At 40.8% G+C, this 18,463-nt stretch overlaps 1 protein-coding gene across 4 annotated transcripts in view; it reads left to right on the plus strand.

Moving 5' to 3' along the window:
- The first annotated feature begins 676 nt into the window (after positions 1-676).
- The window catches only part of garnl3 (GTPase activating Rap/RanGAP domain like 3), a 76,374-nt gene continuing 58,587 nt past the window's right edge, over positions 677-18,463 (plus strand). For all 4 annotated transcript variants that reach the window (XM_074618033.1, XM_074618036.1, XM_074618034.1 and 1 more), the window contains exon 1: positions 677-1,107. In XM_074618033.1, coding sequence (XP_074474134.1) covers positions 1,010-1,107 — 98 coding nt within the window. In that variant the 5' untranslated portion in view covers positions 677-1,009. The remainder of the gene's footprint in view (positions 1,108-18,463) is intronic.

The raw sequence follows: 18,463 nt of genomic DNA on the forward strand, positions 1-18,463 counted from the left end.
ATAGAGTGATATTGTGGTTTTAGCTGACGTGTGTCGCCTCACTGTTTTGAGCGATGCTCGTTCAGGTCTATGTAGAGCGAGCACAAGTGCGACCCCGAGCAACAGGACGCTGACTTTCGTTGACTTAACGGCCACAGGTGTCGCTGTTAACAAGCAATTTCTGACTCTTACAAACAGTCCCTTTAAGGTAAATGAACATTTACCTTGGACATCTCATTTAGAGGCTCATAATTGAAAAACTGTCGTAGTTAAAAGAGATTGTTGTTAGTGCCCAAAGGAACAGAGAAATACACAATATATATATATACATATATATATTTATTGCTTTTATTCTGGATGTACCATTAAAAGGTTGAAGAGCCTCCAAATTAAAGCACTGCTGAAGTATTTTTATTTTATTTTACTTAGACCACTATCTGGCCTATAGATCCATATACTACATATTATTGTTCTCTTTATTAATATATCTCTCTTCCTTTCTCATGCACATAGTAACTTCATTTAACCCTAAACACACTTCCTCTCACTGTCTCAGTCACCAACCTCTCCCCCTCTCTCTCTGTGTCTCTCTCTCTCTGTCTCTGTCTCTCTCTCTCTCCATCAGTGTGTGGTGTGAAGTCATTGCCTCTCAGCCTCTCAGTGCCGGGCTGAAGCTGAAGGAGCGCTGTGGGGCTCCACAGTTCAGGGAGAGACTCAGCTCAGCTCAGCTCAGCACGGTCCGGTCCTCTCAGCTCAGGGTGACAACTGCAGCAGCCTGCCCGCATGGAGACACCACCAACCCGGACACCATGCACCTCTAACAGCTCCAACTACACCGTCTTTTGTCTCGCCTGAGGAAGGGAAAAGTCTGCAGGATCACTTTCCTTTGGACTGTGCGTTAAAGGATTTTTTTTCTCCTCCTTCCTGCCTCTCTCAGTCTCGCATTTTTTTGACTTTTTTTTTTTTTTTTTTTCCTTGGAAAAAAAAAAGGCTCTGCTGTTTTTTCCTCTGAGTCTACCTGCCTGCACCCATGAATTCAGATAAAAATGTGTACCTCGGCAGAGACAAAGGCATCATGCGGAAGAGAGCCTTGCTCCTTCGGAAAGGTTGCAGCTTCGAGATTACCAGGTAGGTTCTCCTTTTGTTTGAGAGGGGGGACGGTTTTTAGTCTGGGACAAAACGGCTAGACTAACCCACAGAAACTGCAATCTCCTACAGAGAAGTGCCACTTCACAATAAGGCCACACAATGAGTGTCTTTCACCTTGTGCATTGAGGATTTAGCCAAGCTCTGCTGTGTATATGTATGTGTGTGTGCATAGATTATAGGAGCCCCAAACCCTCTAATAATGCATCTAAAGAGTGGAGTCTGATTTTCACTTCTCTGGCTATAGAATCACATCTTTTGTTCATCTCATCATTTTTCATCCTGGACACCCATGCGCTCACATTTCCCTATCGGACCGTGTTTTGGAGAAGCGTTACGCACGGATGCATTTCGTCTGCACCTGACTGCAATGTTGACAAAGCTGCTTTAGTGTGCAGGACGTCATTTTATACACTGTTAAGAATTTCCCAGTAAAATAACAGTAAAGAACTGATGGCAGCAGGGTTGCCTTTATATTACTGTAAAATTAGCATTTAATAATAATAATAACATTATTATAAAATACAGTTTGAACTGTTTTATTTTTATTAATTTCACAGTATTTTACTGTTTAAAGATACATTATATAGCTGTTTTTCACCTTTCTTTTACATTATCTTCCTGATTTGTTTTAATGCACTATTTAGGTTGTATTTTTTCTACATACATTTTAATAAACATTGTTTTTTGCCTAGATGAATAGCAGGTTACAGACATAGGAATAGTCACACTAAATACAATTAAAGGCACTTGAACAATAAAGCTAATTCACTGATTTTACAATCATGTACAATGTACAAGCCTCACATGTGCAGATCAGGTCCCAGAATTAAAAAAAAATACTGCATGAAACTGTTATTGATGATACTTTAGACAGTTGATCAGCAGTAAAGTGCTGTTTTTTAAGAATGCATTATAGTTCAGTTAAAAAACCTATGAGCGTAATTTAACAGGTTTTCTTTTGCATTAACAGTAAAGCACTGTTTTTAGTAATAACAGGTTAATACTGTTGAAATCCTGCTGTAAATTAACAGCAACTGTTTACAGTGTAGCCAAAATGTGCTTTTGATTGGGCAAGTCCTGCAACCACAGAGCCTCAGTGTGCTGTCCAATCATGCACCAGATAGAGGGCTGAGAATGTGCAGGTTTTAATTCCAACTACATGAAGGAGATGATTTGAGGTGGATCAAATCACCTGCTGTATATAATCTCATGAGGCACAGCTGCACACCTGTGAGTGCAGCACACATCCTAAGGCCATAGACTCATGAAGGCAAAGGGGGGGGGGGGTCTTCTAGGACCACATACCGTGCAGCTGATGTGTGTCTTCTCAGTGTGGTATGACTGTTTTTTGGCAAACATCCCTGGAGGTTCTTCTGTGGCCTTGTGTTGTCCAGCTCTGACTGTTGTGTGTCCCCGGAACTGTTTAGATATCCCAACCTGCTCCCTGCATGTGGTCCCTTTCTCTCAAAGTCATCTGTCAGTTTGTGTACTGGTGGTTATTTGGACCATAGAGATAGCAGGTATTATTTTAAAGGCTCTCACTTTTACTGATGTCAGATCAGTTCCTTCCCCTTTTTTCACACGAGACTTCCTAGTTGAGGATTGTTTGTCAAGAGTGTGTTAGAGCACAACAGCACATGCATTCAGTAAGCTTAGAGGTGTTTTCATTCGGGCTGCAACAAACAGTTATTATCGATTAAACTGACAATATAAACTAGGGCTGCTCCCTCTTAGTCGATTAGTCGACTCATCGGTCGTTTTGGACTTAGATTTCTTTAGTCGATTAGTTGTTTTTTTAATGTGTCTTTCATGCTGAATGACTTATTTTTTAAGAAACTTATGAGCACATCTTTGGTAAACACAAGATTTAATGTGATTCTTTGTGGAGAAACTCAGTTTTACAGATCTGTCGATTAAATCAACGAATCGATTAGTCGACATACACACTTCATAATATGTTTTGAATGTCATGGCACATCATTTTGGATAACTAACGATACATTTGTGACAGTTTTATGGTAAAAGTATCCCAGTAATGTGTGACTGTATTGACCCAAACTGGGTCAATTTTGTAGTGATTTTGATGTCCAATCGGATATATTAGAGCTCAAGATGACATCAACACGTCTTGTTTTGTTCGTCTTACAGTCCAGACATCAAAAATATTCAATTTGCTATCATGTAAAAGCAGAAAATTCTCACATTTGATAACTTGAGATAACTTGAAACTAGAGCTGCTACAACTATTAAATTAATCACCAACTACTTTGATAATCGATTAATCGGATTAAGTCATTTTTTTTATGACAATTTCACACGAATGTCGAATAGGATAAAAGGATGAAGTGATGATATTTTGGACAGACATGGATGGAAACTGCCACTTGACTGGTTGGTGGAGGCATACAACCACGAAGCAGTAATTTAATTTTTTTAAAGTTTAAATTCTCAGATTCCAGCTTCTTAAATGTGAATATGTTCTGGTTTCTTTACTCCTCTAAGACAGTAAACTGAATATCTTTGAGTTGTGAACAAAACAAGACATTTGAGGACGTCATCTTGGGATTTGGGAAACACTGATCGACATTTTATAGACCAAACAACTAATTGATTAATCAGGAAAATAATGAAAATTAAAATAATCATTAGTTGCAGCCTTACTTGAAACCATCAAACTGTTTGGCATTTTGCTTGAGAAAATAAATCGATTAAATAGTTGCCAATTAATTTTCTTTCCTAATCGACTAACCTTTGCAGCTTGATTTATCTTGATCGTATCACCTCCCCTCCTTCCACCTCCACTCTCATTTCCTGCTATTTCAGACAATCTGCGGAGGTATGCACATGAAGTGCAAATTTACTCTCGCTTCATTGCCCTTATAGCTGATTACTTTCTCTCAGTATGTGTGATGGTGACACTTGTGTTGGAGACGTCTCTCCATCCAGGCTGCCAGGTCCCCACTTTTCCAAATAGAGGCATGTACTGTATTCAGGGTGCGTGCGGGGGGCGAGATTTGTGCCAAGCGCTTACTTTCGAATCACACATCTCTTCTAATTAGCTTGATTTATCCCGTTTTGTGAAGGAGCTCCTTCCATGTCTGTACGCCGTGGACCCAGAGTCACAGTGTAAGGCTTCCTGGCAGACCGTCTCTCAGACACTTGCAGTTTAACAGACGATCAATCAGAGACGAGCCTGAAGTGGTACTGCGTTGGGAAATAGATTCTCCGCTGTACTGAGGGGATATGAAAGACACTCCAGTAAAGGGCTGCTGCTGCTGCTGCTGCTGAGAAGTCTGTGTATAATTCATCGTGCTGCAGAGGTACATGACCAAACAAACCTAACACATTTAGACAGTACACATACAGTATGTTTGAAGCGTGCTTTCACATGCATAACATGCTAACACACACACACACACACACACACTGTCAGAAGTGTTTCCATATTTTTGCCTGTGGAAGTGTGTCATGAGGTACTTTTATCTAGACATTGATCTGCCCTCGTTTTCTCCTCCAGGCTACAGACATAGTGTGAGACAGGAATGGAAGAACTTCTCAGATCCTTTACATAAAAGTACCTATACAACAATGTGGCAATACTAATAAATGTACAGTAGAGAGGTATTATCAGCAAAGTGTACTTCAAGTATTAGTAAAAGTACTCGTTTTGCCCCTGTGAGTGATTAGATTGTTAACAGGGATGCATCAATTCATAAGCAGCAGTTCAGCTGGTTGAGGTGGAGCCAGTTTTAAAGGACCAGTGTGTAACATTTAGGGGGATCTATTGGCAGAAGTTGAATGTAAGATTAATCAGTATGTTTTCTTTAGTGTATAATCACCTGAAACTAAGAGTTGTTGCGTTTTCGTTACCTTAGAATGAGCCGTATATATATCTACATACGAAGCGGGTCCTTTCCACCGAGTCGGCTGTCATGTTTCTACAGTAGCCCAGAACGGACAAACCAAACACTGTTGACTTTTCCGGCTTGGGCCGGAGTCGATAGCGTTACTCGCTCCCGTCGAAGCCTCCCTTTCTCTCTCTCTCTCTCTTGCTTCACCACTCACCTCCCACATACACACACACACTCTGGCTCTACTATTCTCGAAATGACCGACTCTACTCTTACAACGACTGGCTCTAGAGAAGGCCCATTCGCGTCGGCCACCGTAGTTCTCCGTCTCACTTGGCACACGGGAGAGGTTTCAATCTGGATGCCACCAAATCCTACACACTGCACCTTTAAGTACTTTATATACAGTTAGGTAGTTTGTAAAGTGGTTCCCAACCTAGGGGTCGGCCCCCTCCAAAGGGTCACAAGATAAATCTGAGGGGACGTGAGATGATTCATTGGAGAGGAAAGAAGAAAACTTTAATTATTTTTCTGACTTTTCTCCAATCTTTTATTTCTTTTTTAAAATATTTTATGATTTGACCTTTTTGGTCCGCAATTATCTAATGAAACCGTTTATAGGGGAAATGTTCCTTTGGTGGAACACTAAAGCGAACAAATCACAATACTTTTTGCAAGAAGACACAAGCCAAAAATGTTTGGAACCACTGATTTAATTTTGAACATTGTGTTGTATTTGATAAACTTATCATGTGTTTTTATTATGTAAAGTCTTAATCTGAAAAGTAACTCGTAGTTATAGCTGTCAAATGAGTGTAGTGGAGTAAAATAAAAGGAACGACTCAAAGTACAAGCATCTCAAAATTATACTTAAGTGCAGTGCTTGGGTAAATATACTTAGCATACTTAACACTTCTGGTGTGAGAGATCTCTTAGTGTTTGAATTCAATACAAAAAAGATTATGCTAAATTTTAGCGAGAAGTTCTGTTCTGTGCTAATCCGTCTTGGGATAAACAAACAGATTCACATCACATTATAATTTCTGACTGTGTCTTGGACCGTGCTTCATATAGTGACTCAGCCTTATCTAACAGAGTCATCAGAGTGCCAGTTGGCAGATCGTCTCTCTGACAGCAGGTAGCTGCAGAGCTGCAGGTGAAAGCAGAAGAGCTGAGTGGATGACTGGAACCAATAATTGGGTCATTTTCCTCTGCTATGCTGGTTGCAGGTGGTTTATAGTTGCAGGTGGGTTTTGTGGCTCCAGAGAGTCATGTCTAGAAACTTAGGATAGGATGTCAGGCAGCGAATCTGACAAGGTTTTGCAAGTTTTTACAATTTTTGGGTTACCTTCTACAGGACCGCTCCAGGGGGAGCTGCACAAAATATGATGATAGAGTGAAGATACTGGCATCATATGAAAATAGAAAACAGGAAGGAAGTTAAATAACGCTCCAAACTTATGCAAAAATTTGGCGAGGAAAAAACTGGCATGGCCATTTTCAAAGGGGTCCCTTGACCTCTGACCTCAAGATATGTGAATGAAAATGGGTTCTATGGGTACCCACGAGTCTCCCCTTTACAGACATGCCCACTTTATGATAATCACATGCAGTTTGGGGCAAGTCATAGTCAAGTCAGCACACTGACACACTGACAGCTGTTGTTGCCTTTTAAGCTGCAGTTTGCCATGTTATTATTTGAGCATATTTTTTATGCTAAATGCAGTACCTGTGAGGGTTTCTGGACAATATTTGTCATTGTTTTGTGTTGTTAATTGATTTCCAATAATAAATATATACATACATTTGCATATAGCAAGCATATTTGCTCACTCCCATGTTTATAAGAGTATCAAATACTTGGTTCATTTTGAACCGATAAAAAATGTGTGATAATATTTGCGATGAATCACGATTAACTGTGGACAATCATGTGATTAATCATGATTAAATATTGTATTGACAGCCATAGTGTAAAGCCTTTTGTGGCTCCAGAGGCAGCTGCACGAAATATGATAAATTACCTCAAGGGATGTCACATGAGTCAGCGTCGGTTGGGGCTGGAGAGACCACAAGTTTGAAAAAAAAATAATAATGTCCACCCTGAGTCTGTCAGTGTTGCAGTGGAGTACTCTTTACGAAATTTGATCTTATCACGCTGGTGCATAAAACAAGAACACACAAGTTCTTTGCCCTTGAGCTTGACGGGAGTGTCTGGATGTCCTCCAGGAGCAACAAATCCTAACCTAATTTAGCGTCTTTTTCCATTAATTTTCATAACAATTGCAGCATATCAACTCCGCCTGTCACTAAACTCTCCACTCTGGTCTGTCTCCAACCTCTTCCAGTCATCCTCGGCTAATTGTGTGTGAATCAGATTAGGCCACACGGTGCCAGAGAGACAAAAGGGGAGTTATGTGAACAGGCAGTAAAACATACAACGAACCAGCAAGCATACAAAACACTGGCCACTGGAGGAAGATTTTTATCAGATGAAGCCAGGATCAAAAATCTGAAAAAGTCAGCACCGTGCTTTGTAATGAGTTCAATGGCAACATCAGCAAATTCTGATGCAGTGGAAACTAACCGCGTGGAGTCTTGTCGATCCATAACAGAACATTTGTAGTTCATTTAAGGAAAGGCATGCGCTGGCAGGAAGCGGAGAAACCCATTTATCATAGGGCTAACGCAGGGCAATGTGTGATTAGAACATGTTACTATGGTTTAATTTTGTAACGCAGACCTAACAAATAGACTGAGATAAGGAGCTTGCACACAACGTACGAAGGAAAGATTAGGTTTTGACGCCTGGATTAGTCGACTTTGAAACGTTCACTCTGCATTAATCAATCCAGCCACTCCTTGCTTTTACCGTCCATGAACAAAAAGCTTCTCATAGAGCAGCTATAACTTCCCCCTTGCAACTGCGGCCACATTAACGGAGCAAAAATAGATCCTGCAGCCGCCGAAACTCTGACAGACTCTTTCACTCATCCTCCTCTCTCCCTGAACTTCTCACTTCAGAGGTTAGATGAGTGCATTTGCCTTGAAATGTTATCTTCATTAACCTCTCCTTCTGCCAAACCCACAGTGTTTGTGACTGTTGTTGCCAGGGGTTTTTGCCGTCTTGTCAGATTGGCACAACATCTGGAGCCAGATGTAGCTGAAGGCGTGCTGCATTCAGGTGCTTTGCAAAGGAGTGGGGCGAGGGAGTTTTGAGTGTCTTTTTTAAAAGAGGAAAAAAAAGAGAAGGAAATATGTATTAGGGTTTGTCCTCTTGTGGTTTCCTGGTGAAGCTTTTACAGTAGGCTTCAAAGCAGCATGTGAATGAAGAACATATGTTTTGAATGTCAGACATGTTTTCTATGTTTTTAGATCTAAGAAGAAGGCACCAACATGGACAGGGCCATATTGATGTGCTCTCTAACAGACAGATGGAAAGTAGTTGTGGTAGGCTGGGCTGCTGGGGTATCCCTCTGCGTTACAGCCTGTCATAAAGCGCCCAACGGGGAGTTGAATTGATGGGCTGACTGACGTTTTTGCTGACTTAAGGCACTACTCTGCTTTGCATTCTGTGAACTCATTTAGCCCGCACACACACGTTAGACACAGATTGTTGTTTTGCATGAGACAAGAGACAAGTCCTCCACATTAAATGACAAAATATGTTAACGACACAAAAAGCCTTTTCTGATCTGACGCCCCTATCAGCAGGTCATTTGTCAGTGCTTTCCAAGACCATTTCCAATCACTGTTTTATGATGTGACAATGCCGTGGTTTCCTAAATCGAACTGTAGCCGTTTTATTGCCTGAACCTAAGCACCTGTTTATCTTAACTTCACAACAAGTGCTGACCGGAAACAGATGACGTCAATGGGTCTGACGAAGCATCCGTATATGACGAGTTGGGATGATAACGTCTTGCTTTTTTCACAAACGCAGCAGTTCTCCCCAAGACCTGTAAACAGACTGTGATAATCGTTTCAGCTCTAAAAAAAAAATAATGCTCCCAGGGATTATGATTGCATGCACAGTGTCGGTGTAATATTGTATCACTTGTCTGATTTCCATAGAAGGTTGTAGCTGGGAAATTGAAATAGTGTGCTGCTCTGCTCAGCCGTACAGTCAGTCCCTCAGTGAGGTCTGATAAACACTGGACTGTAATCACTCCCATATGTGGCTGCATAGCTCAGCACAACCCGGCACAGTTCAGCCATGCGCACAATGTAGCGCACCAGGCTCATTTAGACAGAAAAATAGATTCAAATTACTGGAAGAAAAAAGAAAAATCCCTCTCTTGATTACAGCCCTATGTAAACTTCTACTCTCCGACTGAAACATCTGCTTCCATTTAGGGCTTTAAGACACATACCTACACATTAAAATGCACTGCGCACTGCTCCGGGAAAGCTCGGAGTCTGGAAAAACATTTCCCATTATAGTCGGCTGGAATAAGCCCAGCGAGTTGTACTTAAAGCAAAGGTATGGGTTGAGATGCGGCCAGCTCGAGCACAAGCCACAAACCGCTCGCGTACAATAGTCATATTCTGGAGAAGTGTTTTCTTTTTTTCTCACAGTTGTGCAAACTTTTTTTTTTTCTTACCACGGTCACTGTCGAAGATGACGCAAAGAGAAAGTGAGTGTGTGTTGAAGTATGAGCGATCAAAGGAAGTCTGCACAGTATGGGTACAGTCTGTGTGTACACTGTGAGTTGCCCCCGTCATAACCCTTAAAGCGTGATTCGGGAGAGACGGAGGAGGAAATGGAGCCTGTGAAGGGTTACTGTTGTACATTTTTACCCTGCGGTTTTGGAAGGGAGGCAGGCCAAAACCTCTTCTTGGTTAGAGAGCGAGCAGCAGAAAGAACGGGTGAAAGGATGAAAGGGACGGAAGTGCAGCAGATTGAAAGTACGTGTAGAAACAAATAGGAAGAGTATATTTTCAGCAGGGGCCGTAAAGATGTGGCTAAAATGAAGTTGTTGAAGTGTGGACATTCTTTAAAAAACAGCTTGAGTTTCCCCAACTGTAGGCCTCTTCTCCACTTTCTCATCACACAGGGACGTTTTACGGCACACAGGTCCAATAGAAACCTGATTGAGTGGTTCAGGTCTTTTTCCCGCTGATGGTGAGGAGGACAGTGACAGCGAGGAACAACAGATCCGACAATCAGGTTTTAGAGGCGGTTATGTAGGTTTCACTAATCTAGAGCCAACACACCTACATTAATTAGATTTATCTCCAGCCAAGAATGATTCATATTTGCCATTTACGATAATATGAACAGCTTTTTGTGAAGGGTTGGGTGGAAGTAGGAGAGAATAACATGGAGCCATACGCATATTTATTTTGTTCAAAGGCAGAACATGTGATTCCCATCTCTGTTTCACAAACTAACGTATAAAGAAACCTGAGGAACTGGTTCCAAAAATATATTAAAACATTTCTGAATTACCTCATAAAGAAACAAATTAGGGCTGCAACTAAAATTTATTTACATTGTCAATTAATCTGGTGATTATTTTCTCGATTAATCGTTTAGTTGTTTGGTCTATAAAATGTCAGAAAATGGTGAAAAATGTCGATCAGTGTTTCACAAAACCCAAGATGATGTCTTCAAATGTCTTGTTCTGTACACAACTCAAAGATATTCAAAAACAAAAACAACAAAAAAAAATCCAAGTTGAGTAGGATGGGGTAATTTAAAATGTAATTGATAGATCATATAATAGTTATTTATTTTTGTATTATTATTATTATTATTATTAGTTATTTATTTATTTAAATGTTTCCCTAAAAACACAATTAATGCAGTAAAGGGTTAGTTATTATTAATTTATTTAATTTATAATAATTATTATAAATTATATAACATAAAATATATATTGTTTGAATAAACTCACAAGTCATATACAATACATGCATTGTTTTCTCATTTAATGGTGATACAAGTTATAACCACAAGAGGGCAGACTCTCCCTTTTAAAAGCAGTGATGTTACCATATGGTGAAGGGTCAGTGGTTGTAAAAAATTAAATTTAAGAACAAGCATTCACACTTTGGATCTTTGTCATTTAGTTTGAGCTTTTTGATTCTGCACAAGATACAATCACAAGAAACTCAAGCTGCGAGTTGCCGAAAAAATCATTTATACTTTTCCACCAGGAGGAGTTAGTGCATTCAGAAGCAGTGACGTTTATGTGGAGAGCAGCTGGACTCGGGTAGCTGCAGCCGACGGTTTCATTCAGACAGCAAGCTCACTTATTTCTTTGTGTTCTGTAACAACAGAAATTGTTGTTATTGCCTACAAGTACTAACGGACTAAAGTGCGTTGTCAGTGTCCAAAAAACTGTACAAAAGCACACACACGACGCATGTAGCCAGAGGGCGAAGGGCAGAGTGGTCTGATCGTTACAGACAAAAGGTTAATTCACCTAATCACATTTAATGAGAGTGCCATCATCAATCGCTGCAGCTTGACACGCTGACATTTCCCAGAGGCCACATGGTGACCTGCTGGCATTTCGGACGCACTAGAAACAAAGAGGCCAAGATCTGAATCCAAATCGTCGGCACGTGTCTGTACGTATGTGTGTGTGTGCATGTGCTTACGTGTGTAAATGACGGCCATTAGAGAATATCTCAAACTGGTAAAGACTGCTCACTGAGGTGTACATCCAGAGGTTTAAATCATTCGTCAGTTAAAGCCAGAGGTGGAAGAAGAAGAAGCGCTCAGATCCTCGAACCAACACAGCAATGTACAAATACTCCATTATAGGGCTGCAGCTAACAATTATTTTCATCATCAGTTAATCTGCAGATGTTTTCTTGATTAATCCATTCATTATTTGTCTATGAAATTGTGAAAAATGTGGGTTATAATTTCAAACAGTCCAAGTGATGTATTCATTTTTATACAACCAACAGTCCAATAGCCGAAGATATTCAGTTTAATTTGAAATATGACGAAGAAAAGCAACAAATCCTCACGTCTGAGGAGCTGTAACCAGTGAATATTTGGCATGTTTTGATTCATAGTTGCCGATTGATTAAACGACTAATGGTTGCAGCTCTACTCCGTTGCGAGTTAAAGTCCTGCATTCGAACTCCTAGTAAAAGTACAGAAGTTTTAAGCACAAAATGTACTTAAAGTAAGTAAACTTAATACTACGAGGTGTAGCTAGTTTTGAAGTGGCAATCAGATTTCAGTCCTGCTTGATTTAGAGTTTCTTTGTGAGTGAAAACAATGGGCTTTTGTTCAGACTTTAGCAGTCTGGAGTCTTTTTGTTAAAACATGAGCGTAGAAATTGAATAGAAAAATTAAATTTCACTTTACATGAGCTTCAGGTTTTCAGAATTGTGTGCATAGTTTCATTTTTTGAGTGTATATACTGGAGAAAAACTGTATTACAACATTGTTTTCTGGGAATGTCACCACAGACACCCAGTTTGTACCACTGCAAATATATAAATATTGCAATACTTTCATCAGTGAGCCATAGGCTCAATCACCATTGTGTCACCTTCTTCAGCAATAGATGGTGACTTAACAGACCTTTATTTAAAAGAGATTATTACTTGAACTACTTTATATACAGGTAGGAAGTTCAGTCCAGTGTCTCCCAACCTAGGGGTCGGGTCCCTCCAAAGGGTCACAAGATAAATCTGAGGGGGTCGTGAGATGATTAAAGGTTCTCTATACGATATTCAGAGCATTAATATAGCAGCTATGTAAAGATTTAGAGGAGTAATGTCATCCTGAGCGGAGAATGAAGTCTCTCTCCCTCTATCTGTTTTGTAATCTGAGTTTCTCTGTGCTTTGTTGAGCGGCAGCGCGTGCCTTTAAGTGCCCCGCTGGCTAGCTACCTGACCGATGTGGCGCCCACCCTCCGGTTCAACCCTCCAGGTTAACACTGTTAGCTCTGTCAGCAGTGTTGCCGTCGTTTTCATTGTTTTCAAATGTGTATAATTTGACCACTTTGGCCCTCAAACAATGAATATAACCATCTACTGTAAGAGGTTTAATCAGTTGTTGTTGGAACTGCTAACAACTCACATATGAAGAGGTCACTACTGTGTTAATCTTTAACAATGCAAAAGTAGCGCAAAATGAAAAAAATACTCATTCAAGTACTTTAAAAGTGTTCTTAAGTACATTCTACATTGACTGCTGCCAAAAACTCCACAGTCTGAGCTAAATTGTCTTTTTGACCTCACCATTTTGCTGCTGTTCCAGTGTGTGTGTGGTACAGGGTGAATCATGCCCATAATCAAATTCAAAGCCATTTACTGCTTCCTCCTCCAAAGTACACATTATCCATGCAGGGACCAAAGCTTCATCAATGAAAGGTGACATCATGGCAGGTCTATTGATTTGCATGTTGTATCTGGATGTGCGTTGACGCTCGTAGTAGTGCGTCTCGCACTTTGCATTACATTGTGTGTGTTCATTTTCATACATGTATTTAAAGAAATGACTCCCATTGGGTTCGGAGTGATTCAGCGTCAGTAGCTGCACATCTAATCACATTGTACGCTCTCTCTCTCTCACACACACACACACACACACACAGTAACAGAGGCTTTGTTTATCCGATGCGTGGGAAAGGTGCCGTGGTCAGACGCGGCTTACCGGGTGAGACTAAAGGGCCGGAGTGGCAGCTGTCCAGAGAGAAGGCGGCGTATAGCTCCGAGGGATTAATACACTATTGAGTCAAGAGCTCCTGATCCGCATCAGGCAGCTTCACAGGCTTCAAGTGCCGCGGCTAACGTGCGAGTGCTCGTGCATACACACTTACAATCCTTATTGGCATGGACACATGGATTGAACCCACGCACCATAATGCTTACACCTACGTTTATAACCTGCTCTTTGAGGTTGCATTTGTCTGGGGAATGCAAAGCCTGGGATAGCCCATCACGGCTGGGTCCCACACACACACACACACACACACACACACTTGCATGTATATGAGTTGACGATTGCGGGTTATAGTTTATATTTCACTTCCTAACTAACACTGAAGCCCTCAGTAGAGACTCACAGGTTACTCGGCATGATGGAAAGTTGGATTTGAGGGTGTGTGTTGAGACCTTTGTTTGTTTTAACAGCAGTCAGTATCTTTATAAGATAATACAAAAATATGGTGACACATACTGTTGTTTGAGTTAATCCACGTGCAAATGTCAAGCTCATTTAAATGAAAGGCGACACCCAGCCTGAAGAATTATGGTTGGATCCTTGTGTCGTGAATATACTGCTGAAACAGTTAGTCGATCAACAGAAAATTAATCCACAAATTAATTGATGAATGTTTATCATTTTCTTTTTGACATAATAAATTGAAGTAACCTCTCGCTGTCTTATACATTCTGGCAGACTAGACGGCTGATTGCCGCCTCTTGCAGTTGGGCATTTAAAAGCGTAACCTGTTGCAGCATTAAAGGTACCCTGTGGAGTTTTTAAACAAACAAAGTTATGTTTACATTCTCATTTTTTCTTACCAAAACCAGGCTGCTCTCATACACTTTCATATTCTCATACACAATTAGTATGTAATCCACATATTTTTTGAACCATGAAGTATAAAGGCCGACAAACGCTGCGTTTTAAGGAGGAGGTCGAGGTGGATGGGTGGGTCACAACACACAACACACTTTCGCCCAGGAGACCGGCGGTAGTCCCCCCGGGTGAAACCAGACACCAATTGTCACGTAACTTACGTACTTAAGTTACACCATTTCAGGATTTATTTGAACCCAAACCATAATCTTTTCCTTAACCTACATAAGTAGTTGTGTTGCCTAAACCTAACCAAGTTGTTTCCTGTGAAGATGGCAGTTTATTTTGAAAAAAAATGTATGCAGGAAATTTTTCCACAAGCTTTGCGTGCTGTTGGACATTTGTAGAAAAAATGCATCAAAAAAAGAGGAATAACTTTATAACCACATTGTGTGTATCCTTAAAAAACAACAATTGCAAAGCTAATTTTTGGAAGAATTTTAGACTTATGCTGTCTACATTCTTGTTTACTTGTGCTTTCTAGTCTTCTTCTCACTTTGTTCCTGTGCTGGCACATTGCTAGGGTATGCATGTTTCTTGCCACGTTACCAACTTTCCATCAGTGGAATTGCTGAATATGATACAAACAAAACTGGGACCCACTCTTGAAAACATTCTTGCTTTGTTGACATTGGCCGCGCATGCTTTTAATACATGTTCGTGCATGTGAGTGTGCCCAATTATTCGCCACTCTGCACTGTGCTCAATGGTGGTTACAGCTGATAATGCCGCTGTATACATGACATAATTTATCAGTCAGTTTTTCTGACATCAGTAAAGACTCAAAAAACAAACACCTGTTTACGTCATCTTTTCAATAGTGAGGAATCAGTAGATTATATTCATCACCTGGAGCAGACCGGTGCTACATTATACTGGATATTTCTCTCATGCCAGCTGTGTTCTGCATTCAGGAGGATACCGCAGCTCCGTGGCCATGTTACCAGACTGATCTTTGAACAGGAAGTCTTCCCCGTCTGACTTCCCTTGTTACAGACTGGCTTCACAGGCGACCGTTAAAAACCAGAAGCCTGCTTATGCAAAGGCCATGTGGGCAGTGCGTGTCAAAGTGAGACAATGGGAGGGTGTGTGATGAAGCTGTGTTTATGCAACATGTATGATGGTCTCTGTATGCCGCCTCGGGGCTCTAATTAGAGGCGGGGGTGTTCAGGTATCTCAGGTTGATTGTTTGTAACTCGATCCTGACGTGTGAGAACGAGGGCTTTATTTTCAGAGGTGTCTTTTTTTTTTGAAAAGGATTTCTTTTTCTTCGGGCTGTTTCGGATTTCAGCTGCATTTCAACACGAGCTATTTTTAATAGTAGTCGCATTCAGAAAGAGAAAATGCCATGTGTGTCGGTAGCTTTGGGTGTTTTCCTGTGGTGTGGCGTGCCACAGAGGGGGGTTTCTGCTGATTAAAAATTGATGAGCAGCTGAGTGCTGCGTAGCCTGAGCCGAGCATTCCTGCACTCTTTCATGTGTGTGTGTGTGTGTGTGTGTGTGTGTGTGTGTGTGTAGACTGAGCTGGAGACACAGGCTGTGGCTGGGCTATTGTGAAGGTATCAGATTTACCTGAGCTCCCATTTCACCTGCTAATCTGCAGGTGTGTATGTGTGCAGAGAATAAAAAACATGTCTGTTTTGACATGTTTTTGCCCCATTCCTGTATTTTTCTTTTAGTCCTCTCCTCCTCACATGGTTAGTCCACGTATACCGTTGCATTACTCTGAGTGTTAAAAACCTTACCCCTATGTTCTGTTTAGGGTTCAGAAGACCCCAGGCCCTTTTTAACAGCTTAAACAAAACACTCTTACCATTGTTATGGCACCATGATACTTGAAACGGCTATAATTGATATTTTTATAAAAGCAATGTAGGCATGTTTTTACTGTTAACGCTGTCAATGCCTGGTCCATCCTGGCTGCGCCTACCCAGTATGCCTTACTTACCTCTACACTCTACCTCTGATTGTCTACTGGCTTCTAAACCTAAATGCTAATGGTAGGTAGTCTAGCTATGATGTTAACCAGAGCTGCTGAGTTGCTCTCCTCAGCCATGGCAGTACGAAGCTACCTGGCCCGAACACCGGTATGATTGTTTCATCATTAAATTCACTCATGAAAATGTTTTGAGGCGAGAAATCAACTGTGTAGATTTCAAATATTGGCAGTTTTTTTTTACGGAAATAGATGAGTTGGGAATTGAGAGGCTCCACACACTGGCACGACAGCGAGCTGGCTGGAAAAGTCTCTAGAGACCGGTCTCCTAGACGTGCCAGAGGGGATTGTTGGCTAGTCAGCCGGCCAGTCACACTCACAGAACCTGCTGTCTCAAGAGACCGTCTCGTACACAAGAGACTTATGTTTACCTTTTTACGGTGCTATAATAAAATAATAATAATAATAATAATAATAATAATAATAATAACAATAAACTGTGTCAAGTCTTTTGCCAAGACAATTGGTAGCCTCTATACGAAATATGGGAATATATGTGTAAAAACAATGCAGATTTGTGTCGTGACATTTAAACAAACCATTCGTCAACAGGGAAATAAAAGCTACGAGAGCGGGAGACAGCGGGTTCTGTGAGCGCGCCTGGCCGGGTGGCTCGCTGACAGTCCTCTCAGGAGCGAGCTCGCTGTCGTGCCAGTTCGTAGAGCTTCTCAACATTTTCAGGCAGCTGTTTTCGGCAAAAAAAAACAACTCAAAAACATCATCAGCACATAAAGTATTGGGGTTCGTGGGACCCCACAAAATGAGGAAGTCAGTGACAACAAAACACAAGACAGCATGTTTTCTGTGGCACGCAATCACTCGGTTCCTCTAATAAATGCGACAGCTGTGTGATAAATGCCAGTCTCACATCTGTTGTGTCTCCAGGACCGACCACATAAGGCCGAAAAGTGCATTTTGAAGAGCTAAAAAGAGAGACAGGAGAGGGAGAGATGAAGAGTAAGAGGAGAAGAGGAAGGCTGCATGAATAAATGAATGACCTCATCATTGCCTGGACCTGCTGTTGAGTGGGATTATGGGTAAACCCCAGAGAACACATAAGAGTGATTGATTGGTGAGCATCTGAGAGGCCAAAGAAACACAAAGATCCGTTCATCCTTTCAGAGAAATGTTAGAACATGTGGTAATATGTCATCCTTTATATAGACTTTATGAGGTGTAATGGTTAGCAAATCATTTACGAATGCTTTAAATCAGTTATAAGCCATAGGAACAATTCAAGGATTGCCAGGTTGTGAAAAATAGTTCTTGTTTCTTCTCTATCTTATTAGGAAGTGGGAGTTTTTATTAATGTTACCAATGAATTTGTAGCTGCTTATTGGCCTATTAGGAAAGGATAAACCAAAATGTTTTTTTACAACCTGGCAACCCAGAAGTTGTTCTTCTTATTAACGGCTAAAACGGCTCCATAAAACAGTTTAATTATTCGCTAACTATTAAAGGGAAGCTATCATGCTTTTATGCTTTTCCCTTTCCTTTTTTGTGCATGTAAAAGGTCTGCAAAGTTACAAAACCAAAAGTCCAAAACAAAGGCAGTTACTCTCCTCCCTCCCCCCACAGAAACTCTGCTCGGGAACTACCTGAAACTTCTTGCTTGAAGTCTTGCCGTTTGTTCTGTAACGTGGTGATGTCACCGAGTGACAAGCTCCCTGCAGGAGCTCAAACAGAGCGTTTCAGATAAAGGGTGAAAAGAGTTATAAGAAAAATAAAGTGGTTTTCTTTTAACATTAAAGAAAGTAAACATATTCTAGTAGAAACACAAAATACAAGCACCTGAAAATAAGCCCAATAGGTCCCCTTTAATAAAGTCATTAGTTAGCCTCAACTTATGCTTTACAAAGGGTGACTTATTAGCAAGTACATTTGATTGCCTTTTAAAATAAAAGCTGATTTACTACAAATGATTGGACAT

The sequence above is a fragment of the Sebastes fasciatus genome, chromosome 19, assembly GCF_043250625.1.
Source record: "Sebastes fasciatus isolate fSebFas1 chromosome 19, fSebFas1.pri, whole genome shotgun sequence".
NCBI lineage: Eukaryota > Metazoa > Chordata > Actinopteri > Perciformes > Sebastidae > Sebastes > Sebastes fasciatus.